We start from the raw sequence: 27,048 nt of genomic DNA, 5'->3' as shown, positions 1-27,048 counted from the left end.
ACACGAAATCTAAATGCTGCCCGATCTAGTCCCACTTGTTTTAAAAGGTGATTTTTTTTTTTCTTAATGGAAAAAATGAAACGGTGAGCCAAAAGCTTTCTACCTTTTTTCCTTCAATGAAAGCCTCTCATCCTGAAAACAAAAGTTTTTCTTTTAGCAACAAAGGCAGCAGAGGAGAGGCTCCTCTACCTTTTCAACACGCTTTTTCATAATACACAGGCCTCTACAAAGCACCTAGTAAGAAAGCCAAAGGATAAGATGTTGCATTTCTTTTAAAATAATTTAAAATATATTAAATTTTCCAAAGGCAGATTTTGTTTGAATGAGGTGTCTTGATTAGATAACTATACACCACTGAAGGAGAACAGTACTTTTAAGGAGCTAGTTGTGTTTAGGGGCAGAGTTGAGACTGGCTGATGAGTCCAATGAGTTGAAGCAGTCAAGTCAGATCTCGTACAGAAGAAAATCAGCTGAAATGATGACACCAATTCTTCACACAATTAAGGAGACATCTTCACAACTGTTGAAATTGAGTACTATGGTTTTTAGATACCATTGACAAAAACACAGCTGTACCTTAACATCTGTTGAGGAAATACAAATAAATATGCTAACTGGCAAACAACTGACAGATAACTCAGTAGCCACTGGGACAGTCATGCAGTTGAGGAATACGTTCTGTGTAACCCGACACAAATCTGACACCTCCGGCACATGCACACCATTATTTAAAAAAAAGCCAAATCTACTAGCAGGAGCACGGCCTCTTGAGTCACCTGGACTTGAGCTGACAGTGCCTCCCACCAGACATCTCTATGACACCTGTCCTGCGGGCCAGAGGGGAGCAGGGAGAAGGAAAGCCCTTGCTCACTCACATCAGAGCCGCTCTGACCAGCAGGACAGAACCAAGGCCTCTTCTGCATCTGGATCAGTGACAGACACTTAGCAGAAGCCACACTCCAGGCAAGGGAGTGGGAACTTTCCTGCTGCCACAGAGGCGTGAGGCCCAGGCGCTCCTCTCTGTGAAACAACTCCTTAACTGCACTTGGAATTAAAATGACCAGAGGGCCCAGCACTGCTGTGCGTAAGTGGACTGAAGGTAAAGCTCAGGCTCCATCACTCTGTCCCTCTTCTAAGACTGACACTCTTGTGTCCTGGGGAAGAGACCCCGGCGGGTCCACTGGAATCTGGCTTTGCTACATTCTGTTCACAGCTTCCCAAATAGAAATTGTATTTCAAGCCAAGGCCAGATGTTTGGCCCATTATTCCACCTACTCCTTTGTCAGGAAGATTTATCCTGCTACAAAGAAAACAAGTAAGACTATGGAGACTGGGTTAGAAAGTCCTGTACGTGAGGAACTCTTTCATTTTCTTGGGGATTGGCAGTGCTAGCACTTGGTATGTCGTGAGGAAACTTCGAAGGGCTTTCCGGCATAAGTGCTTCAGTGATGACAGGACCCGAGGAGCCGTCCAGAACTGGACGTGGCCGTCCCTTGTCCTGAAATGAAACGAAAGACAGACCTAGGAGTTGTCTTTTCACCGTGACAGTTATTAACGTTTCTACTGACTTGCACTGGCAGGAGACTGCAGAGAGTGAAATGCAACCTGGACCTTGGAAATACATGTGAAGGGTGTGGCGCTGAATAATTAAGGCTGCCGAGAGCACTAAGAGAACTCTAGACACCTCCGAGTCCAAAGTGCTATCTCTGGGAGTGCAGGCCTTTATAAATCATTCTATGGCTTCAAATGTAATGGGGCAGAGTGCCACTTACTGCATTACAGATGTTCCCTGTCAGGTGGTCTCTGCCCCAAATGGTTTCCCATATAAATTCTGCATCATCTTAATTTCTGTTTCCTTGCAGACTTGGCCTGTTTGGTAGCATGAATTGTAGATTTTTCATTACATTTAGGTTAAATATTAAAAGTGAATGATAAACTACACTGGCAGAAGTAAATATTAGAATTTTATGTAATCTCAGATTTCCTTACAGCCGTCCTCATAGGCAAGAAAATTCTAGATGCTTGCTTTCCTTAAAAAGCTGCATGGAATACTCAGCAGAAATTGCTACCCATCTGTTCAGCTAACAGATACATACCCTGTGGCAATAACTCCACCATGTGGAAAAAATGTGCAGCAAAGACCATTGGTCATAGGAGCATATGCAATCGGAGTCTTCAGTTCCAGGGCCCAGATCCTGAGGAGCCTGGAGGAGAATGGGACACGTCAGTAGGCCTGAGGTCAGACCCTGAAGGTGATGGTACAAGTCCTTTCAAGCACTTGGCTCTGAGGCTGCGTAAAGAGGTTTCTCTTCATTACCTGTCATCTGCCACCGTGGCGAGGTACAAGCCTTCGGGGGAGAAGCACACAGATCTCAGGGAGCTGATGTGGACGTCGCTATCATCCATGGGGGGGTTGAGCTGGGTGTGGCTGAGGAGAAGGACACAGGACAGTAGGCGGGCCTGGAGTTTCGGCCACCCTCCACCCTTCAGTGTCCCAGGCAGGAGGCCAAACTGCCTCGGCCACCAAGAGGTTCCAGACATGTCTTAGATCCTATGTGGAAAACCTGGGGATTTGCAGACTGGGTAAAAGACAACTGGAAACAAGTGCATTTCATAGCTCCAGTGTCTCATGGAGAGGGCTGAAGAGCTACCAACACTCCCTGTGCTAATTTCCTTATGCAAAGTAGGTCAGCCCTCACTTGTATGCCCCAGTACAAACTGAAAGTCTTTTTTAGGCTAAGATACATGATAATTATAGGACTACCTATTATTTGCTTCAGAAAACAACAGAGACAAAGGGGAAAAGGAGACCAAGTTGGTGAGAACATGAAAACTCACTTTGGAAATAACAGTTTCGATAAGAGGATCATTCTGAACCTGTTACTACAGTTATTAGTAAATGGAAAGAAAGAGTCACTGTGAGGTTTCATAATGCTGAATCCAAGCAATACAGTGAGCCTCCGATCACAGGAGACTTGAAGGCACTGGGGGCTCATTTGAGAACTTCACTGACAAACACCGCTGCACACCAGTGCCTTAGAATAAGCAGGACCGCACTGGGTCCTGCACCAAGATAGGTTTCTCATCGGTTACCCCACCAGGAAGCTGAAGCAGGGGAGTGGTCCTTACTGGAGCGATCGCAGCCGCTCGCCGGTGTAGGGGTCCCACATGATCACATTGGTATCGTAAGAAGCCGTGACGAGCAAGGCAGAGTCAGGGGAGAAGTCACAAGACACCACACTGCTCTGGTGGCCCTCTAGCTTCCGGATTAACGTGTAGGAACGCATGCTCCACAGAAAGACCTGTGGGAAGAGCAGGTGCCTGGTCAGGGTGGAGACAGCACTCAGGACATGACCAGCGAGGGGAAGGTACAGCCGGGCCTCTCCCAGCTCGACAGCCAGGGGAAGCCAAGCTCTCTACCTGCTCTTCCACGTTTCTTCCAGTGTGTGTCATTTGGGCTTAAATAAAGTGACGGGTCTGAATTCTTGAGACGCCTAAGCAAGGGACATGCTCAAGACACTTACTTTAAGGGAGATAAACTGACTGACCTTAGGAAGATGGCTGCCAACATGGCTCAGGGGAGGCATCTGGGTTCTGCTTCTGAGCTCTCTTAGCAAGTAGGGCAATGCATGCTAAAGACCTAAGCCAGTGGCTATCTTGCCCTTTCACTTAAAACTAAAAACAGGTGTCAGAGGTGAATTCCAGGGCACCCAACAGAGCCATCTGACACCCCGCTTTGGTTTACAGGACCACAGAAATCTGCCCCAGAGCTGTAGGTCTGATCTAGCTCATTAACTTAAAACTTCTGAGAATCATTAAAAGAATAATTTTTTTCTTTCCTTTAAGAAAATTCTCATTTTCACCTAGTTCCAAACCTCAAACCAATGATTAACCTCCTGGGCTGTACCAAATAGTGGACTCTTAACTTTCCCAAGTCAGTCACAGCAACCAACAGCCCGATGCAGATACAAAACTCAAACGGTTTCCAACCTGTTCCTGGGTTTCCAGTACTTTTCTTATAATAGATAGGATTTCAGGACAAAGTTCAAGAAGGTTCTATATATTTTATGATTTGAAATGGAGATCCTAATCAGATGGATTCAGATTAGATGGTTCGAAGAAAATATGGATCCAAGTGTGGGTTTCAACTTTTAAAATCTTAGACTTTGAGGGGGAAAGACATTTAAAAAGCACCACTTTCCCATCTTGTGAAGGCAAACGGCCCTCCAGTGGTGCAGCGGGTCCGTGTCACAATGCAAATCAGAAGGCAGGTGTGCAGGAGGGGCCTCAGCGGGCAGCGCGGCTCCCGCTGGGGTGGATCTGCAGGCGAGTTTCAAGGACACTGGCTCGCTTACCCTCTCACACACAGGCCTCCACGTCTCATGGAACTGAAGCAACACAGCATAGGGCACCCCTAGTTTGAGACTCACCGACTTCTCTCCGGCCGCGGAACATAGCATGCTGCAGTCTGGTGAGATGGAGCAGCAGTAAACCCACTGCAGGTGGCCCGATAACACCTGAATCTGTTTACCTAGCAGAGAAGTCGGAGCACACAGTTAGCCAACTCCCTGAACCACAAAGCAGGAAGCCCCAAAACCAGTGGTGTTGGCCCCCCTACCTGCTGTATCCAATGGTTCTCCAGCAGCTGAGCCCACACTCCCCCCTTTTTATTTGGAAGACAGTCGCTTTATAATATTGTGTTGCTTTCTGCCATACATCAACATGAATCTGCCATAGGTATATATACGTCCCCGCCCTCTTGAACCTCCTTCCCACCCCATCCCACCCACTCTGGACTGTCACAGAGCATAGGTTTGAGCTCCCTGAGTCATACAGAAAATTTCCACTGGCTATCTCTTCTACATATGGTAGTGTATCTGTTTCCATGTTACTCTGTCCATTCATCCCACCCTCTCCTCCCCCACTGTGTTCACAAGTCTGTTCTCTGTCTACATCTCCACTGCTGCCCTGCAAATAGGTTTTATCAGTACCATCTTTCTAGATTTGGGCTCCTTTTTTAATGCAGAGACATATGACAAGACTTGTCATTTAAATGCCTGAAACCTATTAACGTGACATTACAATGCCCACAGGAAATCATTACCAACTGCTTCACCAAAATCCACAAGGTCAATGGGATAAGGGCTGGCCACAGATTAGATTGGACACATTCCTTTTATAGCAGACTATTCTTTTCAGGTCCTCCAACCACCTGGATTACTCTGAAGCATCCTCCCAAATTTGAGCCCTTCAATTCTGTCATTCATGCTCTGTAATGGCTTCCCCCGGTTACAGGACCCCATTCTCCACACCTCGCCAGAATGAATGGATGAGTAGTGGTGCAGGGTCATTAGGGCCACGTGCTCTGAGGCAGGCAAACTTGGGCTTGAACCCTGGCTCCACTGTCTACTCAGTGCATTATGCTGGGACACTCATTTCATCTCTCCAGGTCTCCATTTTGGGAAAAAATCAAATGCCCATCAACAGAGGAACTGATGGACAAAGGGTAGTATTCCATCTGTTAAGTCACATGAAATTAAGGAACTAGATTTTCTATGGAGTGTTTAATTAAAAAAAAAAAGGCAAGATGCAAAAAAATGTAAAAAATGAGATTCCATTTTTGTGAGACAATGACCCCCAAATCCATAAATGGAAACGTGAGTGTCTGAATAGATTATGTAAGTATAGAGAAAAACATGGAAGGAAATGTGGAAGGCTCTTAGCATGGGTGACAGCACTACAGGGAGGATCATGGAGGAATGCAGTTGAGGGGAGGGTGAGACCGCTTAGGGGGAGAAACCCCAACAAGGGGGGGGAAATGTCTATGGTCATATATATGCATTTATGAGTTTATGTGTATGTGTGAGTATACATTGGAAATAAAATTTTTTAAAGTCAGTCATGGTTTCTTTAGCTGTAAGAAGTGCACCTGCCCCCGGGTAGGTGTGAGTGAATATATCAAGGCAGGGTAGCACGGCAGGGCCGGGTAGAGACACAACTCTAGCCCTTCTCTCCTTGAAAAGCCCTAGTAATTGGCCTAGGCCATTCTGCCCACTCTCGGTCCCCTCCCCCTCCTTCCTTAGGTGGTGGCCAGCTGCCTGTGGACACACATTATAAATGGTGCTGCCTCTGAGCAGTGTTCCCAGTCTGCAGGCCCACTTCGGACCACGCAACTACAAGCTCCACAGCAACAGGCAGAAGAGGCTCCAGGGTTGTCTGGGTGATGAGATGCCTCCAGGGAAGGCCACCACAAGCACCTCCTTAGTTGTCTGACAAGCTAGCAGGCTTGTTTCTGAGAGGAAAGGGACAGGTAAGCGGGAGCTGCAATAGTCACGACTCGGACTTTGCACTGTCAGGGGGACAAGTGCGCTCTTCAGGGGGACAAGTGCGCTCTTCACGGGCCACGTCGCCACTTCCTCTTTCTGCCACCTCCCTCCACACCCATGTCCCTGCCCACATGAGGGAGAAATATCCTGGAAATAAATTCCTCTTCCCTGTGTCACCATTCCAGCTAAGGATCAACACCAGAGATGAATGGAATTCTTCATCAGGCCACTCCTGGATACTGTTCTGCTTAAAGGAGAAATGAACACCCTGCTCCGCCCCACCCCTAGCCTGAGAGAATTCTTCTAACCTAGATTCTTTCTAACTGTATCTCTAACAGGAAGTACCCAACATGGATGATTTCTTCTCAATCACTGGTTCTCAACCCAGGGAGACTGTGGCCCTCCATGTGGAAACCAGGCAATGTCTGGAGACATTTTTGGTTGTTACCACTGGAAAAGGTGCTACTGGCATCTCATGGGTCCAGAAGTATACTGCTCCACAATCGAGAACCCAAAGGTTGGCCCATAACAAAGAATTATCTAGCCCAAAGTGCAAGAGTGCCAGAGCTGAGAAAACCTATTCTATACCATGTATTTTCATCAGCGGTGAAAACTGGTTCTTGATGGTCAGAAAAATCTTACCTTTTTTATGTACAACGCATAGATAAGCATTCAGCACCTGAACAGATACACAGTGTATCTCTGTATCTCTGGTATGAAAATCTCCCAGGTAGTTGGGGGGGGAGGTGGTGACTAGGAAAAGTATGTCTAAAAAGTCTCCTTAGGAGGCACTAATAGAAAAAAGGTTAAGAAACACTGTTCTGGATAAAATGACACTGGTCAAGCAGAGAGGGGGGCAAATAAAGAGTATATGGGGGCTTCCAAGTCATCCCTTCACTTCCATACCATGTTTATTCAGATCCCAGATGCGAAGAGTCTTATCCCGAGATGCAGAAACCAAAATCAAACTGCCACTGGGTGTGAAGCTCAGATCTCTCACGACATCCTGGTGGCCGGAAAGATTCAAAAGCAGGAGCCCTAGCGTGAGAGAGCGGGGCACTAAGTCAGGGGGAGAGGAAGCCCTGGTCCTCGGGTCACGGCCACACCCCTCAGTCAACAGGCCGTCCCTGATCAGAATGTGCAAGCGAGCCCTGGGGTCCTTGATCCCAGCCAGAAATGACCTACCTGTCTGTACCTCCCAAATCTTGATCTGCCCATCGTTGAGCCCAGTAGCAAGGATCAGGCAAGAGACATCTGGCACCTGCGGATGGTGGCGAGCCCAGAGTTTCTTGCTGGGTGGAGAAGGCCATGGGCTGAAGGCCAAGCCCCAGACAATCTGCCCACAGTCCAGTGTCTTCTCCTTTGGGCTGCCTCGCCCTTTTGTCTCATTTTTGCTGCTTCGGCTTTTGGCTTCAAACCCTTTAGGGATGCTAGGGAAAGCAGAAGAGTTCTTAATGAATCTGAAACTGCCAAGTCAACCAATCTTTCACTCTGGGGCATCTAAGCCTTTGAAGTTCTAGAAACAACTTTGGTGAATTCTAGCATGACTTTCGGAGAAGGCAATGGCAACCCACTCCAGTACTCTTGTCTGGAAAATCCCATTGGCGGAGGAGCCTGGTAGGCTGCAGTCCATGGGGTCGCTAAGAGTCAGACATGACTGAGCGACTTCACTTTCACTTTTCACTTTCATGCATTGGAGAAGGAAATGGCAACCCACTCCAGTGTTCTTGCCTGGAGAATCCCAGGGACCGGGGAGCCTGGTGGGCTTCCGTCTATGGGGTCGCACAGAGTTGGACACGACTGAAGCGACTTAGCAGCAGCAGCAACATGACTTCTCTTTTTGTTTCTTTTTAGAATGCTTGTAACAGGGACTTCACTGGCCGTGGCTCATTCCACTTCTGACAGCCCTGCAGTGGCGTGACCTGCCTTGTGGGAGAACTAGATCACAGATGCTCCAGGGAGTCATTCTCTTCTTTGGAAAGTTTTCCTGGGTTTTGGTGCATGGAAGGAGAGAGACATTCAGTGTTCCTCATGAGAAAGAAAGCATGCTGTAGGTCTGGAACTAGGACAGAACTTAGAGCCTGATTACGCATTTGCTACTCTTCTGCCTTGTAGCATTCCTTTATCTCTAGCTTAGAAAGCACCCTAGGAGCAGAAAAATAAACCCCTTTCTGGACAACAGTTTTCGTGAAAGTGAAGTCGCTCAGTCGTGTCCAACTCTTTTGCGGAGTCACATAACTATAGCCTACTAGGCTCCTCCATCCATGGGATTTTCCAGGCAAGAGTACCGGAGTGGGTTGCCATTTCCTTCTCTAGGGGATTTCTTCCCAATCCAGGGATTGAACCCGGATCTCCTGCATTGTAGGCAGATGCTTTACCGTCTGAGCCACCAGGGAAGCCCAACAGTTTGCTTAATACACGTGATTTCCACCTTCCCTCACTTTGCTCTGATCCATGAGTGGGGCTCTTTCATTTCTTTTCTGATGACTCTTCCAGCCCAGGAACCAGTCAGCAGGGCATCAAGGAAAGAACTCAGAGCTGTTCACAGGTACGCCGACCTCAAAGATGTTGTAGCCCAAGCCTTGCCTTTTACCTTCTACTTATGCTGAAACACAGGCCTAGACAAGCTAAATAAGACTCTGTCCCTAAGAAACAGGGCCCTGCCCACACTCTGCCTCACATAACTCTCAAAGGAACAAGCAATTAAATTGCCCTGCAGTTCAGCCCGCAAACGCAGTTTCTGGTCTGTGGTATACTTTATCAGTGCAAGTACTCAGTCCTGCTTTTCTACCTGACTCTGACCACACTCTTGGGTTTATCAAACTGAAGGAATGGTGATGATAAAGCTGGAACTCATTTCCATGAAAAATCCTATAGTCGACGTACATGCAGCTGAACCTCTTTCTGTATTACATTTGTTCCCCAAAAGTTAGGTAAATCATACTTTTGTCAATCACTTGGTTGAAATATATTAAAGAATTTTAACCAAGTTCACCTACAAAACTGGCAGCAAGAGACTGAGGCCAGTGTAGGTTCTTTCAGCTCTGGAAACCCTATTATTCCATAGCAGAAGCTGGCAGGGAGTGCCCAGGTAGGCAGTCTGTTTTGCATATGAAGTCTGCTTGTTTGCCTGCATCTCATCGAGGGTTGCTTAGACCCTCTAGCAGCAGAGCCGACTTGTCCTGATGGAGACATATGCCCCCAAAGCCAAAATATTTACTATCTGGGCCTTTAAAGAAAAAGTTTGCTGACTCCCGGTCTAAATGGCCAAATGTGCTCTGAAAATTTGTCATTCTGACACAACACCTGAGTATGACAGTGAACTTCTTTTCAATGAAGGCCGCCCAGTGCACACGTGGCCCAGACAGGCCGACACATGCACTTCAAAGACCTGCCCGGCTCTGACTTGGGAGCCCGAGTTGGCCATGGAGCTCTGCAGGACAGCTTGGAACCTCCAAAGTTACCTTTTATTTCTTTTATAAAATCCTAACTTCTGTATTTGAATTAAGAGATGCATCTGTAGCTACTTTACTCCAAAGGAATTAAGGCACATTTATATATTAATTCATTTTAACATCATAGATTCTCTAGAACAAGATATTAAAATCTCCATGCTTGGGATAGAGATAACTTTCCCAGGGCCACAGAATTGCAGGCAGAATCAGAGCCAAGTCTTGGGTGTCCCAGCCTAGTGTCCAGCAAATGCCTTGGACTTCAGAGTCTGCAATGAATTCAAAGGGTGAGCTACATGGAAGGTAGGGGGTAGCTGGGGACCCGGGTAGAGTCATTAGAACTTAAATTCATCAAAATTAAAGTGTCTGAAAATGTTATTTCTAAAAGTAGTACATTATTTCGTTAATATCAATTATTTGCTCAATCTTGAAAGCACTGTATGATTTCTTAAGTGTGTAACAATCCTAACAAGAATATAAAGGACTCAGATTTTCTCTTTTAAAGAACTTTTAAAATAACAATTATTTCAAACTATAAAAATAATAGTGGAAAATGGGGAAATTTTGGAGATGAGAAAATTATAAAAATTACCCAGATCCTAATAACAAAGATCCGTCTAGTCAAAGCAATGGTTTTTCTAGTAGTCACATATGGATGTGAGAGTTGGACTATAAAGAAAGCTGAGCACTGAGAATTGCTGCTTGAACTGTGGTGTTGGAGAAGATCTCATGGACTGTAGCCTACCAGACTCCTCCATCCATGGGATTTTCCAGGCAAGAATACTAGAGTGGGTTGCCATTTCCTTCTTCAGGGGAACTTCCCGACCCAGGGACTGAACCCGGGTCTCCCGCACTGTAGGCAGGCACTTTACCGTCTGAGCCACAAGGGAAGCCCAATAACAAAGATCCGTCTAGTCAAAGCTATAGTTTTTCTAGTAGTCATGTATGGATGTGAGAGTTGGACTATAAAGAAAGCTGAGCACTGAGAATTGCTGCTTGAACTGTGGTGTTGGAGAAGACTCTTGAGAGTCCCTTGGATTGCGAGGAGATCTAACCAGTCCATCCTAAAGGAAATCGGCCCTGAATATTCACTGGAAAGACTGATGCTGAAGCTAAAACTCCAACACTTTGGCCACCTGATGCGAAGAACTGACTCACTGGAAAAGACCCTGATGCTGGGGAGGATTGAAGGTGGGAGAAGAAGGGGACGACAGAGGATGAGATGGTTGGATGGCATCACTGACTCAATGGACACGAGTTTGAACAAACTCCGGAAGATGGCGAAGGACAGGGAAGCCTGGCGTGCTACAGTCCATGGGGCCGCAAAGAGTCGGACGCGACTGAACACCACTCTAACCACAGTAAGCACGGTACCATGAATTCTTATTTATGTATATACATGTTTTTCAAAAACAAATTTGGGATCATACTGCATAGAGTTTCATAGCTTGCTTTTCTGAGTAAGCCTTATATTGTAAATATTTCCTCAAGTTATTACTCTTCAAAATATATGGTTTTTCCCTAAAATAAGTAACATGCCATTTAACACGCTAAACAATATTCCCTCCATTATATTAAACAAAAGATACACAAAAAGGGCTAATGCTCAAATTTCTATTTTCCCTAATTAATATGGGAAAGTTATATTTATGTCTAGTAATATACATATCTCCAGTACTCCTGCCTGAAAAATCCCATGGACAGAGGAGCCAGGTAGGCTGCAGTCCATGGGGTCGCTAAGAGTCGGACCTGACTGAGACACTTCACTTTCACTTTTTATTTTCATGCATTGGAGAAGGAAATGGCAACCCACTCCAGTGTTCTTGCCTGGAGAATCCCAGGGATGGGGGAGCCTGGTGGGCTGCCGTCTATGGGGTTGCACAGAGTCGGACACGACTGAAGCGACTTAGCAAAAAAAAAAAAAATATATATATATATATTTGAATACAGAAGTGATTTTCAAAAAAAAAAAGAAGTGATTTTCAAGGAAATAACAGATTTCCCACTTTATGCTTTTTAAAAAAATTATTTTTCAGACTAAATATACATCATACCCAAATCTGGATATGAAGCTGAATCTCTAGCATTTAGACTGGGGGATTAATAAATAATGAATGATCTTGACATTTTCATTAAACGAGTATAGAAGGAACTGAAAAATGTGATTAAAAAAAAAACAAAAACAAAAAACAGAGCTTCCCTGGTGGCTCAGTGGTAAAAAATCCCCCTTGCCAATGCAGGAGACACGGGTATGATTCCTGATCCAGTAAGGTCCCACATGCTGTGGATCAACTATTGAGCCTGTGCTCTAGAGCCCAGGCACTGTGACTACTGAGCCCACCGTGTGGCACCTATTGAAGCCACAGCAACCCAGGGCCCATGCTCTGCAACAGGAGCCACAGTAACGAGGAGCCCTCGAGCCACAGCTATAGAGTAGCCCCCGCTCGCCACAACTAGCGGAAAGTCTGCACAGCAATGAAGACCAAACACAACTGTAAATAAATAAACATTAAAAAAAAAAAGCCTACATGCAATCTTCGATGGCTGCAAAAATATCAGATGGCAATGCCATAATTTCCTTAACCATTCTTGTTACCAGATTTTAAGCTATTTCTGACTTTTAACTATCATATGATTAATTTCATATTGAAAAGCAGTGTAAGTAATACATGACCTCCCATTTACAGCAACATGGGTGAACCTAGAGGCTGTCATACTGAGTGAAGTAAGTTAGAGAAAAACAAATAACACATTATAGCACTTATATGTAGAATCTAAAAAAAAAAAGGTACAGATGTACTTATTTTACAAAACAGAGCTGCAGATGTAGAAAATAATGTTATGGTTAAGGGGAAAAAAGGGGAGGGATAAACTGGGAGACTGGGATTGACATATACGCATTTGCCGCTGCTAAGTCGCTTCAGTCATGTCCGACTCTGTGCGACCCCATGGACTGCAGCCCACCAGGCTTCTCCGTCCCTGGGATTCTCCAGGCAAGAACACTGGAATGGGCTGCCATTTCCTTCTGCAATGCATGAAAGTGGAAAGTGAAAGTGAAGTCGCTCAGTCGTGTCTGACTCTTAGCGACCCCATGGACTGCAGCCTACCAGGCTCCTCCATCCATGGGATTTTCCGGGCAACAGTACTGGAGTGGGTTGCCATTGCCTTCTCCATATATGCATTACTATATATAAAATAGATAACGAATAAGGACCAACTATACAGCACAGAGAACTCTATATTCAATATTCCATAATAACCTATATGGGAAAAAATTTAAAAAAGAGTGGATAAATGTGTACGTATAACTGATTCACTCTGCTGTACAGCAGAAAATAATACAACATTGTAGATCAACTATATGCCAATAAAATTTTTTTTAAAAACAAATAAATAGATGACCTCATTTCTGAGATTTTTTGATTGCAGGAAGAACAGTTTTAAGATTGTTGAAATGGCCTTCCTTCCAGAAAATGCACAAATGTACACCCCTCAACCCCTGCAGCGTGCAAAGTACTCATCTCAGCAAATTTGCATCAGCATTACCTATTATCAAGGCAACAAGCTTCAGACTGGACTTATGAAAAACTTTAATATGCGACTTTTAAAATGCTTAAAGCAAAACAAATGAGACCTTCAAGGGCAGGGGCCATGTTTAATATATTTCAGAATTCTCAGCCCTTGGCTCCTGGTCAGGCAAGGAAGATTTGCAAAAAATGCTGGCTGAATAAATAAATACAGACATAGAGTTGCCCTGGGACAAATGAAAAAAATGCAGATGCTAGGCCATCTGACTGGGAGCTCACAGCCTTCAAACACTGAGACTTGTCCAGCACAGAGAAAGAAAAGCTAGTTAATATCAGAAACAACTTGGTTGATAACAAAAAAGGCAACTAGCCAATTTTAAAATGGACAAAGGATCTGAATAGACATTTCTCCCAAAAAGATAGGCAAAGGGCCAGTAAGCACATGGGGGGGGAGGGCTGTGAGGGGCGGGGAGGCACAAGATCAGCAGTCAATAGGGAAATGCAAATCAAAGCCACAATGAGATGCCACTTCACACCCACTCCGATGGCCATGCTGCATGTGTTGGTGAGGATGTGGGAAGTCTGGGAATCTCCAGCACTGCTGCTGGGATTATAAAATGGTACAACCACTCTGGAAAACAGCCTGACACGCCCTCAAATGGTTAAACGTACATGAAAACATACATCCACACAAGATACGAAAACATATCCACACACGAACCAGTACGGAAGTGTTTGCAGCAGCATTATTTCTAATAGCCAGAAAGTGAAAACAACCTAAGTGCTCACCAGCTGATAAACTTATAAAACAAAATGTGATGTCTCCATAAAATGGAATATCATTTGGCAATAAAGGGAAATTAAGTCACGGAGCATGCTAAAACACAGATAACCATGAAAATAGTCCCCTAAGTGAAAGAAGCCAGTCAGAAGATGACAATGTACGATTCAATTCATATGAAATGCCTAGAACAGGCAAATCTTTAAAGACAGAAAGTAGATTAGAAGCTGGTCAGGGATGGATAGGAGAAAGGTATTAAAGAATGATGGGTTTCTTTTGGGGGTGACAAAAACGTTCTAAGATTGGTCATGATGATGGATGCACAACTCTGTAAATATACTGAAGTCACTTAACTGTACACTTTAAATGGGAAAATTGTATAGTATGTAAACTATACCTCAATAAAGCTGTTAAAAAAAAAACACTTGGGGCTATCAACAGAATGAGGTTTCACAGGTACAGGATGAAGGACCCTGGAAACCCCGATGATCAATTTCTGAACTGTTCGGCCAGCTTCCCTCTTCTGCTCTTGGGCAGGATGTCATTTGGGAAAGTTCCCCAGGACATCCGCATTCCTTTGGGTGTGAAAGAACTTACAACTGCTCCTCCAGCGGCCAGGGGATCAGCTTCACAATGCAGTGTCCTTGAGACCAGGCAAACCAGGAACCATCCGGGGAGAAGGCAACGCTCCACGTTTCACAGCTCGACTTCCAATCAAACTGGTGGGGGCGCCCGGGCTTGAGTTCGGCCAGCAGCAGCGGCTCCTCTGGGGCAGGAGATAGCATACTTCAATAAGGCACCCTTGCCTCACCGGAAAGGGCAGAGCCCAGTCCCCCAGCACCTTGCTGACTCAGACACAGGAAAGCAGAGGTCGTCCCCTGGCAAAAAGTGACAGTCTGGATTCCGGGAGGGAGTTGTCATTTAAATGACCCAGGGCAATAACAGTAGCCACAGGCCAAATTCCAGTGGGGTTACTCAGTTCTGGCACTGCTGGTTAACCATGACTCAGAGTAACCTTTGTCAGGGTGAACCCAGTGAAGGGGGGCCTCATTTTCCCATGAAAGCCCAAAGAGGAAGAAAGGAGGCATGCCAGACAAGGATTGAGCTAGAAGGTACTAATCAGGAGGCCTTCAGATGTACTTAAGTTCTCTCCCGAAAGGAGTATTTGAAACACAGGCTTCCCCTCACTTGCCAGCATCCCTCCCATCACCAAGGCTAACACTGGCCCTGCTCACCACCTCTTGATCTGCCCTCCTCTTCCATCTCCTTTCTGTTCTGGCTTAAATCTTCATCCCCTCTTGCCCATATTTTTTACAAGATTCATGTTTTCCCTGCCCCTAGGGACCCTGCTAAAACTGAAACACATATTACATCACAACATTTCTTTCAAATACATTCCAAGGCACCCACTTACCTACCACTAAAGGCAACCTTCCTCCCCACCCCACTGGCCCCAGCCTCCCTTTTCCGGTCCATACCGCGTGCCAGCCACACACGTCTCCTTGTCATGCCCCAAGTAGCTCATTCGAGTTCACACCTGGACTCATATTCTGCTTATGAGAATCCCACTGAGATTAGCAACTGAGAAGCGTACCCAGATCTCACACTATCAAAGCGGAAATAAGTCCTACCCTGTTTATTGCACTGCTCTCCTGTAGTTATCAATTCCCTCTGCCCCAACCCCATCTCCAGCTCGGGATTTATACAGCCTCCTTCAAACACCAAGCCAATTCAATCCTTGTTTCTCGGGGTGAAGGGTGGGGGCTGGACTGGTGCTTCTTCATTGACTTGAAGGGCAGTCCCTAATTCAACTCCATCCTCTGACAGAAGATTCTCAATGGCTGACAAAGTCTTTAAGTTCAAGGCCTTCAGAACTGATCCTCTGATTGCAATACATATGAATACAAAAACTGGCTTCCATCCTGAATGAGGTCACTGTCTGATGAGTATGTTCCACTTTAGCAGTTTTGAGACTGACCCTTTTATAGCTGTTACCAGATAGATACTAATTTAACAGCTCCTGTTTTGTGTATTTTAGGACATATCTCTATATGTCTTCTCGTAGTTTGACCTTGTTAAAATCAGGATGTGTCAAGTGATGACTTCTCATAGTTTAATAGGCAGTATTTTTTCAGTGATACATATGGCAATACAATCCATGATCTCTTAGATTCAATAAATCAGATAGTAAACATGCAAATATGTATATAATATTATGTGTGCATATATATAATATTTCCTGACGTATGCATTATAGGAAAATACAGGGGTACATCTTATTTACATGGATATATTTTGCTGAAAATTCTCTTTAAATAGAATTTTAATAAATTATATCAAGACTTTGTGGCTTTGCTATTTAAAGAAACTTTTTAAAGTTTCCTTTGTAAAGAGAATATTCATTCCCTGAGGTTCTATGTGGAAATCTAGGTCTGTCTAAACTGGCATTTGTACAGGCCTAGGTAATTCCTCCTAGAAATTTGTATTTTTGTATATGTGACCCTTTCACTTATACAATTACTTGTGTAATCGAGCATTCTCCTCTGGATGTGAATATTTGCATGGTAGGACATTATTTTATATTTCAAATCGAAAACAAGACTCAATGTTAGGCAGCAATCCTGTGGTGTTTTCTTTATTCTCATTATTTCTAGGTATCTTAAGGTAACAAGGCCCTACCCTGTCAACGCCTCCTTCATGTAATCCAGTTCTCAGCTGGGGGCACTTCTGTCCCTTGGGGACATGTGGCAATATCTGGAAATATTTTGGTTGTCCCAACTGGGGGTGGTGGTGCTGCTGCTGCTGCTAAGTTGCCTCAGTTGTGTCTGACCCTGTGCAACTCCATAGACGGCAGCCCACCAGGCTCCCCCATCCCTGGGATTCTCCAGGCAAGAACACTGGAGTGGTTGCCATTTCCTTCTCCAACGCATGAAAGTGAAAACTGAAAGTGAAGTCGCTCAGTAAAGAAAATTTTCTTGTCCGACTCTGCGACTCCATGGACTGCAGCCTACCAGGCTCCTCCGTCCATGGGATTTTCCAGGCAAGAGTACTGACCGGAGTAGGTTGCCACTGCCTTCTCCGGGAGGTGCTGCTCCTAGTATCGAATGGGAGGAGGCCAGGGACGCTGCTAAACATCTTACAGCACACAGGACGACTGCCCCCAACTCCCACAAGAAAAAATTATTTTGCTTAAAACGTCAATGGAATGGTGTTGAGGCTGAGAAACCAGAGTAGTCAAATATTAAATGACATTGACCTGGAGGTACATTTTTATCACCTGACTTTATTCCATCTTGGTAACAGCCACACTTGGTTCACTTCCTCCAGGATATGCATGTCATCCATCCTTTCAACGCCACGCAGGCTCCACACAATATGAAAAGGGGTCGTCCCCGACTTCTCTCTTTTCTTGACCTCCCAATCCAGACCCACGAACAAGTTCTATCGAGCCTGCTCCCAAAAGACTTGGCAAACCTAACTTCCCTCCACCTCATGGCTGTTTATTCTCAACTATGTAACACCATCTCATCCGCATCAGCTCATCTATCCAACATTATCTCTAAGCAGCTTCCGACTGCTCTCCTAGCCCCCTCTCTGGCCCCCACCACCTATTCTCCTCACCTCTCAGTGATCAGTTTCAATCCACCTCATAATAAAAACCTCACCCTGCCCTAGAAGTCCTGCACATAGGCCTTTTCTCACCCCTTGGTGGTGCTCAATTAGTTCCAACCTCAGGGCCATTGCACCAGCTATTCTCTTCACCGTAGAATATGTGAAGAGAGAGAGCCCTTCTCTGATTCCAAGTTAAGGTTCTTCAAAACTTCTCACTTTATTTTCTTTACAGCACAAACACCATTGTGATCATTATCTGTCACCTTCCAACTAGGACATCAATGCCACAGAGTCGGGACCTTGTATGTTTATCTCCAGTGCCTAGCAGAGTTCCTGGCAGAGAGCAGGCCATCAGTAAATATTTGTGGAATAAATATACATGGTATCTGTCTATAATATACATGAAATGAAGTCCCTTAGACTGTTATGATGCCTTTGCCAAAAATTTAACATGAAATGCTTCTTAAACATAAGCCATATCCAGATTTCACACACTATTTCTGTCATTTGGGGATTTAATCTCTTGCTATCTTAGGCTCGGGAATTCAAAGACTAAAATAAGGAGGAAAAAAAAAAAATGAAGGAACTATGAAGATTCTGAAAGGGAGTCTGGGCCCAAACTAAACTTGGAAGCTGGAAGAGAAAGCCATAATTAGTGCAGAACTTAAAAAAAAAAAACAACAACAAAACAAAAAACCCAGAGGCAAGAGGATCCAGCTTCATCTGGGATTGTACCTGCCCTGGACCTTCTTGGTGAAAAGGCCTATGGATCCGAGTTTTCTAACTAAACATTGGGATGTGTTTGGATAATCAGGCGGAGTAGAAAAATACGTACCATGGGCCTCTTCTGTGGGAGGAGATTTGCCTGTACACAGAGACAGAAGCTATGAAGGACTCTAGCTGGCAGGAAGCTTTACGATTTATCCTGCCTTGGGATCTTTACATTAGCTGTTCCATCATCCTAGAAAACTCTGCCTGGCTGGCTCCAGATCCGTGTCCAGATTGGGCCTCAGTGCCCATGTCAACGTCTGAGAGACCTTCCTGGCCTCACTACCCAAAGTGGCCTAGTGACTTGCGTTCACTGCACTGAATTTTCCTTTTAACCGTCACTCACCCATCTTCTCTTGATTGCTTGTTTTTAGGTGACTGTAGTTTCTCTCTTCCCTATCCTTACTTCAAATTGTTCACTGCTATCAGGCTGCACTGTCCCATTCAGTAGCCACTAGCCACATGTGGTTACTAACCTTCTGAAATGTGGCAAGTCCCAATTAAGATGGGTTGTTAGTTACAGAATACATGCTTTATTTTGAAGACTCAGTACAAAAACAAAAATCTAAAAATGTTCAATAATTTACCAAGATTATATGTTGAGATGACATTTTAGATATGCTGGATTGACAAACATTTAATTTTAAGGTTAAATCCACCTGTTTCACTTTTTTTAACACCGCTACTAAAATATTTCAAATTGCATATGTGGCTTGAGGTTATAGTTCTCTCAGCCAGCGCCGGCCTAGAGAGTGCCTGACATACAGTAGTTACTCAATAAATATTTCAACGTATAAATGCATTCTAACCACTGCTCTGAAGATATCTACTGTTGCCCATTGTAATCCCATCACAATGGCCTTTATTCAGGTTCAAAAGAACATAAAACTGACCTTTTTTTAAAACAGTAGCTTGGCAGCTCTCAGTAGCTCAGCCCACACCCCAAAACACAGTCGTCAATCATTAGGAAAAATCCAGAACTGGAAACAGATTCCTGCTAAAAAGGGAGACTAGCTCCAGATCACTGTCAGATATAAACTAAAAGGAGTCAATGGAAATGACAGCGGAAGCTAGAAAAAGATTCACATAAGATTTCAGGCAAACACTAGAGGCCATTTAACAAGAGTTCTATGGGTAACACACTCACTGAAAAGAAAGCCCTTATCTAGATGGGAAAGTAGAGAGAGCTACCTCTACACCTGGTATTGAATGCCTGACTCCAGCAAACAAAGAAATGTCATTTTCCAAATTAAAAAGTTACACCACCCTGGGGGAATCCCCTGATTTCAACCCACCCACCCACCAGTAATCCCTATTCCATCCAAGGAGTCAGGGAAACATAAAAACACCCACAATCATAATCTTCCAGACCAGAATGAAGCTTGCACTTCACTGGAAGAATACAAAGAGGTTCTGGAACAAATTCTGAGTCCAGGCCTTGACCCCTTCAGAGAAATTTCCCCTAGGGAAACTGCCTTTAAGCAAGGGAGTATATTCAAGAGTTGGGACTCCCAAAATAAACCACAAGCCCACCCCAAATTTCTATATTAGTGGGGTTTAGAGGCAAAGTGGTTGGAAAGATTCTGAAGCACGCGCCTTGAGGTTTGGCCTTAGCACAAGCACACCATTCCCCCTGAGGCTTATTAAGTTCATTTGGGCTGACCCTCCAAGTGCTTCCAATATTCTCTGACTTCCACACCATTTTCTGATACAGCTGTTAACAAGGATAAAGGCAAGTACCTCACTCATCGGTGTATCCTAACTTGTCCCCCCATCTATGTCACCAGGCTCGCAATATGGGTTTTCAAATGGAATTCCAGACCCGATTTTCATGCGCAGGCAAGTTTGAGAAGCTCCCAACCGCCCGCTAAGGCAGATACTATTATTAGCCCATTTTGCAGATACAAAAGAGACTTGTGTTAAATGGCTCGTCCACGATCACACAGCTTCTATGGGGCAGAGCGGACTCCCACCCAGACCTCGAGTGCGTCACATGACAGCTGGGCACCCACCCCCTCTCGGGAATCAAAACACCCACACCTCAGAGGGCCTGGCGTCCCAACCGGGCGGTGGCGTCTGGCCCCAGGCGCCCCCGCAACTGTCCCGGGGGTGGGGATCCCTGCTGCACAGAGGCCCGTAGTCCCCGGGTCCGGCGGGGAAACGGGAGAGGTTGGAGACGGTGTGGGGGCCGTTGACAGCGAAAGTGAAACAAAGCTCAGCGCCGGGCGTGCACCTCGCCGCCGGCCGACGCGGTCGTCCCAGGCCCGGTGGCCCATGCCACCCCACCCCCGCGGACCGTTCCCGGGCGAGCCTGCACCCCCCACCCCGAGGGGAACGGGCCCTGCCCCGCCGGCGGGGAACGCCCGCTGCGGCCCGACTCACCTCCGGCCTCCATGGAGGACGCGCGCGGCCTCGCGGCAGGCGGCGGGCGCCTCAGCCCCCCGGGCCGCCGGCCCTCATGCCGCCCCCACGCAGCCCGCCCCCGCCCCGGCCCCGCCGCCGCCGCCGCGCCCGCCGCCACCCGGAGAGGCCATCAGCTGCTTCCCGTCACATGGCGGCGGGCGCGGGCGGGGACGCGCGGGGGGCGGGGCCGGGGCACGCAGGGGAGAAGCCGGGAGCCTGGCTGCTGGCCACGCGGGGCGGGCAGGTGGACCCTGGGGGCCCGGGGGAGGCGAGGGCTGAGGGGGAGTCGGGGATGTGGGGGCAGGTGGCCTCGGGCAAGATCGAGCTTGGATGGAGGGGCAGCAGGGCTGATAAGGAGATGGGGAGGGTGGTGGGCAGAAGAACCTGGGGTTTGGAGGAGCCTGGACCAGGGGAAAGTGGGGGCGGGGCGACGTAAAACCCAGGGGTGGGGGTGGGGCTCGGAGGAAAACGGGGGTCGGTGCGCACAGGAAGTAATCCCGGGCGAGGGTGGTACTTAGGGAAAAACCGGCGTGGGAGGCGGGCAGGTGAGGCCCGCAGAATAAAAAGGGAGCGGTGGGGGGTATTCGGAGAGCTTGGCTGAAGGGAAACCGGGGCCGGCAGGGCACGGTGGTGGGAGAACCCAGGGGCAGAGGGAACGCCTGTGGTAAAGCTGAGAGGAGCGGGGCTCGGGTGAAGAGGAGGCGGGGGCTGGGGTAGAAATCCGGGTTGGGGGAGAGATGGGTCAAACGGAGTGGGGAGGACTATAAGGGCCAGATAAGGACCGGAGATGGAGGGAGGAGGTGTGGGTTAAAAAAGGGATGCGGTGGAGCTGAGGGAAAAACGAAGGCTGGGGTAAGGAAAGGCATCGGCGAGCTGAGGAGATGGGGCAGGGTGAAAATCGGAGTGAGGGGTGGGGCGGGAATCAGTTTGGAAGGTGAACCTGAAGACCCAAGGAATCAGTATTGGGAAAACAAAAAGCGAAGCCTGAGGAAATAATTGGGGTGGGAGGGTGAGGGTCTGGGAATTCCGGAGAGAGGGAAGAAATGAGAGGAATAAAACTGGGGACCTGAGGCGGCAGGGAGCTCAGAGGTTAAATGGGAGCCGCGGTAGAGGAATAAAAGGGCTGAGTGCAGGGTCAGAGGAAGGGGTCGTTTTATGAAAAAATGGGAACCAGAAAAAGAAAGCCCATTGGAAAATGGAGGATGAAAACGGAAATGCTGTGGTTATGAGGGGTAGAAGGCAAGGGGCAAACAGCCAGAGAAAAAGAGGAGTTGGGCTGGAAAAACAGAAGCTGGTAATAAACACACACACAACATGGAGTGAAAGTTGCTCAGTCGCGTCCAGACTTTTGAGACCCCATGGACACAGTCCATGGAATTCTCCAGGCCAGAATACTGGAGTGGGTAGCCTTTCCCGTCTCCAGGGGATCTTCCCAACCCAGGGAGAGAACCCTGGTCTCCCGCATTGCAGGCGGATTCTTTACTAGCTGAGCCATAAGGGAAGCCCCAGCACATGGAGAGACTGGATTTAAAACAACCTGGGAAACATGGGTTTGGTTAGAAGGTAAGGGACTTGAAAATGGGACAGCTTTGATTAGAGTTTAGGAAGCTTGGAGTGAAGTAGAGAAACACAGGAGAGACAATGACCCAAGAAAAAAGCCTCTAACAGGGATAGGGAGTGGAGCTGGGCCTCCTCAAGTGGGAGTTGAGGTGAGACTTTGTTACTGTTTCTGTTCAGTCATTCAATCTTGTCTGACTCTTTGCAACCCCATGAATTGCAGCACGCCAGGCTTCCCTGTCCATCACCAACTCCTGGAGATCACTCAGACTCACGTCCATCGAGTCAATGATGCCATCCAGCCATCTCATCCTCTGTCGTCCCCTTCTCCTCCTGCCCCCAATCCCTCCCAGCATCAGAGTCTTTTCCAATGAGTCAACTCTTCGCATGAGGTGGCCAAAGTACTGGAGTTTCAGCTTTAGCATCATTCCTTCCAAAGAAATTCCAGGGCTGATCTCCTTCGGAATAGACTGGTTGGATCTCCTTGCAGTCCAAGGGAATCTCAAGAATCTTCTCCAACAACATACATGACCACTGGAAAAACCATAGCCTTGACTAGACAAACCTTTGTTGGCAAAGTGATGTCTCCGCTTTTTAATACACTAAGTTTGTCATAGCTTTCCTTCCAAGGAGCAAGTGTCTTAATTTCATGGCTGCAGTCACCATCTTTAGTGATTTTGGAGCCCAAGAAAATAAAATCTCTCACAGTTTCCATTTTTCTCCCCATCTATTTGCCGTGAGGCGATGGGATGATGCCATGAACTTAGCATTTTGAATGCTGAGTTTTAAGCCAGCTTTTTCATTCTCCTGTTTCATCTTCATCAAGAGGCTCTTCAGTTCCTCTTCACTTTCTGCCATTAGTGTGGTGTCATCTGCATATCTGAGGTTATTGATGTGTCTCCCAGCAATCTTGATTCCAGCTTGAGTTTCATCCAGCCTGGCATTTCGCATGATGTACTCTGCCTATAAGTTAAAATTAGCAGAGTGACAATATACAGCCTTGATGTACTCCTTTCCCAATTTTGAGCCAGTCCATTGGTCCATCTTCAGTTCTAACTGTTGCTTCTTGACCTGCATACAGGTTTCTCAGAAGGCAGGTAAGGTGGTCTGGTATTTCCATCTCTTTCAGAATTTTCCACAGTCTGTTATCATTCAGTCAAAGGCTTTAGCATAGTCAATGAAGCAGAAGTATGGGGACTACTATTAGCTGAGCCCAGTGAGAAACTCCAAAACCACCAGCCACTGCAGTGACCCAACAGCTTGCAGAAACTGTCTTTCCAGACAGTCCATCAATCTACTGCTCTATGATGATTCCTACCCTAACCCTTTAACGTTAGAAAACAGGCAATCTGACCAAAAAGAAATATGTATTTGAGGATATGCAAATACAATGGAGAGATGAGAGAGTAGGTAGCATCTACAAGTCATAGAAAAGAATAAAATGGCAGCAAGAACAATATTGTTACCAGTGTTGGGAAAGCTAGTTAAAAAAAAAAAAAAATTGTGGATGGCAATCCCATTTCCCCAAATTTTTTAGTTTACTAATCAGGCCTAAATGAAGATCACTAAAGCATTTATTTAAAAATAACTTTATTCTATTATCTTAAAAAAACAAATCCATGTTCTAACATCAGGATGAATTTCTCCCAACCCCCCACCTCCATACCAAATATTAAAATGCAAGTAGTGCAGAGAGAGCTGTTTCTTTTTGCATCAGTTCCTGGCCAGGACCATGGTGAGAAATACCAGTTGGCACATGTTGCATCATAATAAATTTTACCCAATAAAGATGATTTTCCAGGTTTCAGTGCCTAGGTTAGGGAGATTTTCCATCATGGGCTTTCCTGCTGCAGTAATAGTAATAGGTATGTGCTTGTGAGAATGGGAACAGATATCAAAGCCACAGGATTATGGGACCCCCCTCCCCAAGGTCCACCAGGTTTTGTGGAAAAGGAATGTCAGTTGCAATGGCCCGGAAGTATTTATCTTCTAAGTTCTGAGAATTATATCTCCTGGTCTCCAGTTCACAATTCATTCAGCTAAGTTTTTTTTTTTTTTTAAAGCACAATGTAATGAGTTGGACTTTGCCACAGAAAGTCTACAAACCACTGTCGACGACGTGCTAGTGGAGTTGGGGATGGGTCATCTTGAAGAACAAACAAAAAGCCCTAATTCCTTAAAAATCCTTAAAGCTTGAAGACACTGCCCCCCGCCCCCAGTACTTCAGCTCTTAACTGACCCAACAATATTATCCGTGCACACAGGGCTCAGATATACGTGACAGCAGTCACAGCTCAGCTGGACAAGGGTTTATCATGTTTGGCACCAAGACCTTGAAGCTCCCATTTGCAAGGGGAAAATCCTTTCTTGAAGATTTCCTATCATCAGGTGTGCATGCAAGAGAAGAGGAAGTCACGGGGAGCATTTCCGTCATATTGCAAATCATTGTGTGCCTTCCAGGTAGGGAATTCTTTTTCCCCCTGCCTACAGTTTCTCTGCTTTTTCCTTTTTAAAATATGGTTGCCTCTGCACAGTGGACTGTCAGATCCAGAAATGGATTCATCAAAGACTAGCTCAGTGTTCAATGACTTTAAACACAGCCTGTCTTAAGTATCCCATTCTGAAATGACACTTAGACTGGTGAGAGTGGTTAAGTACATGAGGTTCCATGCAGCAAAAGATCCAGCCCATCAAGAGAACAAGGCCACAGGTATTCCTGAGGGGTGGACCCTGCAACCAGCCTCTGACTTCCCCAGTGTTCTGAGCTGAGGACAGGGCTCTCACTTCTGGTGACTTCCTCAGTTTTGTTCCTTCATCCAAGAAAACTGACCTGCCCCAACCACACCGGCAGGGTAACCCTGCAGATAACCAGCTTCTCATCTTAGAAGTCCCAGGCCCTGTTATTGGAGAGGGAAGTTCTCCTTTAAGTCTTGCCTGTTAGAGCAGAATATGCAGTATTAAAGAGTGCAAATTCAAGTTAGATTTTCAAGTTTAGCACACATATTTTATACCCTTAGAAGGTCCCTGACATTTAAGAGATTAGGATGAAATCAGAAAGAAAAGAAAAGAAAACTCTATACAGGGATCTACTGGAAACAATAGCAGCTTCAACTCATCACATGTTATTTTCATTCAGAATTTAGCATTATTGAGCAGCGTATCCTCATAACATCCTTAGGAAGGAAATACATTTTCCTAATCCCATTTCTGAGATAAAGAAACCGAGGCCACAGGTCTACTATGTTACAAAACATTCCTCCTGCCTTTTTCAAAGCCACAGGAGAAAGGAAGGGTGAGAAAGTCAAAATTAATAGTGCATCACCTAAGAGGCTTGTCTATAAATATGAAGCTCTGACATACGTGAGGTTCTGGTGAAAGGCACTTCCTCTTATTGGCCCCATCTCTTTTGAAAAGAATTTCATCTCCAGGAGACCAAAAATCCGCAGGAGAGCTCTGATGATGCCCTGGTCTGGAACCATTCTACAGAGAATGAAAGGCCCAGGTAGCAGTTTGTAACTGAACCGAGGACATCTTTTTCCCTTCCACTAGAGAAGGCAAAGGAGAAGGAGCATCTGCTAGGCACTTTCACATCCTGCAGGACCTCAGTCCCCACCATAACCCTGTAAAGTAAGTGTGATTTCACCCATTTCACAGATGAGGAAATTGAGGCTCAGGGGAAAGGTAAAGCCCAAGCCCATGAAACAGGCAAGGAGCCAGGTCCAGATTGAAGCCTGGGTGTTTCCAACTCAAAACCCAAAGCAAACTGCCTCCCTCTGATTAACAGCAGTAACTGGCACCTCTTCACCTTTTCAGAGAGCTGATGTTCACCTGGTTCTTCAGCTCACCTAGGCAGTGAGAAAGGAAATGTCCTTATCAGCCCACACTGTTCCTTTGTGTACCGGCACGGGCTAGTTACAGACCTTTAATAGTGACAAAGGACAGTGAGGCCTACTGCCTCCCCCTACTCCTGCTCCCCCATCTCAGCATCAGTCAACCTGGAGAAAGCCCAAATGTAGCTTTCCCCCCACACACTACCCATTCCCAAAGCTTTTCACCATTGTTGAGAAAAGTTACAGTAAATCAAACCAATTTAGGAAAAAAAAAGGGGGGGGTAGGAAAGATGTATGTGTGTTTTCCTATTTTGCTGAGAACCTCCAAACCCATTGCAGCCCTCAGGCAGGGGTGCAAGTCAAGTAAAGCAGAATATGAAACTCATCTTGAACATAGCTTTCCAAGCTTTTAAGACAGGATATCAAAGGACAGTTGTATTCTTCACACTGGCCTGTCTTCTTCTTGAATGATGTCACTCTGCTGCTCACTGCTGTCATCTGTACGGGGGGAAAAGTAGACCCAACTCTTGAGTGGTGCTCTCAGTAGAGATGACTCCATTTCCCCCTTCAGTTTTCTTTTTTAGGAAGTTAGGGGCTGCTAAGGCTTGCTTGTAGGGTCTTAGTTCCCTGACCAGGGATTGAACCTGTGCCCCTTTCAATGGAAGTCTTAACCACTGGATCACCAGGGAAGTCCTTCCCATCAGTTTTCAGTCGCCTTGATTTCCAGTCCTTTACTGGTGAGTTTCATGAATGTGCAGTTGGAGCAGGGTGGGTTTCCCTGCCTTTTACCCA

The 27,048-nt window shown here is 46.1% G+C and overlaps 2 protein-coding genes and 1 long non-coding RNA gene across 26 annotated transcripts in view; 1 reads left to right on the top strand and 2 right to left on the bottom strand.

Moving 5' to 3' along the window:
* Nucleotides 1-523: 523 nt before the first annotated feature.
* Nucleotides 524-25,927, bottom strand: WSB2 (WD repeat and SOCS box containing 2). Of its 5 annotated transcripts, none has more exons than XM_086347991.1 (9): nucleotides 25,787-25,927; nucleotides 14,684-14,852; nucleotides 7,512-7,756; nucleotides 7,233-7,364; nucleotides 4,431-4,531; nucleotides 3,130-3,302; nucleotides 2,318-2,428; nucleotides 2,097-2,204; nucleotides 524-1,498 (listed from the first exon to the last, which is right to left on the bottom strand). In XM_086347991.1, exons 5-9 carry the CDS (start codon nucleotides 4,458-4,460, stop codon nucleotides 1,336-1,338), a joined length of 585 nt encoding a protein of 194 aa, XP_086204117.1. In that variant the 5' UTR covers nucleotides 4,461-4,531; nucleotides 7,233-7,364; nucleotides 7,512-7,756; nucleotides 14,684-14,852; nucleotides 25,787-25,927; the 3' UTR covers nucleotides 524-1,335. The 5 variants fall into 5 exon arrangements, with proteins under 5 accessions (XP_086204117.1, XP_086204114.1, XP_086204116.1 ...); XM_086347988.1 differs by lacking the exon at nucleotides 25,787-25,927 and adding an exon at nucleotides 20,849-20,955; XM_086347990.1 differs by lacking the exon at nucleotides 25,787-25,927 and adding an exon at nucleotides 19,360-20,730.
* On the top strand, nucleotides 21,019-23,140 carry LOC147355480 (uncharacterized). Its single transcript, XR_015144559.1, has 2 exons — nucleotides 21,019-21,113; nucleotides 22,650-23,140. It is a non-coding gene; the product is annotated as an uncharacterized LOC147355480 (long non-coding RNA).
* Nucleotides 24,000-27,048, bottom strand: part of VSIG10 (V-set and immunoglobulin domain containing 10) — a 73,668-nt gene continuing 70,619 nt past the window's right edge. For 19 of the 20 annotated variants that reach the window (XR_015144550.1, XR_015144551.1, XR_015144552.1 and 16 more), the window contains one exon: nucleotides 24,000-26,754. Coding sequence is in view for 16 of the 20 variants with exons in the window: in XM_086347976.1 (XP_086204102.1) it covers nucleotides 26,699-26,754 (56 nt within the window). In the remaining 4 variants the exon portion in view is untranslated. The remainder of the gene's footprint in view (nucleotides 26,755-27,048) is intronic. The other variant, XR_015144553.1, reaches the window with a different exon arrangement.

The sequence above is a fragment of the Bos grunniens genome, chromosome 17 (genome assembly GCF_055505025.1).
Source record: "Bos grunniens cultivar Pamir isolate PY7600 chromosome 17, Bosgru_T2T1.0, whole genome shotgun sequence".
NCBI classification, from domain to species: domain Eukaryota; kingdom Metazoa; phylum Chordata; class Mammalia; order Artiodactyla; family Bovidae; genus Bos; species Bos grunniens.
The sequence above is the reverse complement of the archived record's forward strand: the minus strand, read 5'-3'. Positions and strand labels throughout refer to the sequence as shown.

What these genes read in the sequence shown, in the direction of transcription:
- WSB2 (XM_086347987.1), bottom strand. Translation starts at nt 14,871, where the DNA reads ATGCTATCTCCTGCCCCAGAGGAGCCGCTGCTGCTGGCCGAACTCAAG. An exon ending in GATTTGGGAGGTACAGACAG is followed by an intron (nt 7,365 to 7,511) that starts GTAGGTCATTTC and finishes CTCTCACGCTAG; the next exon opens with GGCTCCTGCTTTTGAATCTT. An exon ending in CTGGGATCTGAATAAACATG is followed by an intron (nt 4,532 to 7,232) that starts GTATGGAAGTGA and finishes CTTCTCTGCTAG; the next exon opens with GTAAACAGATTCAGGTGTTA.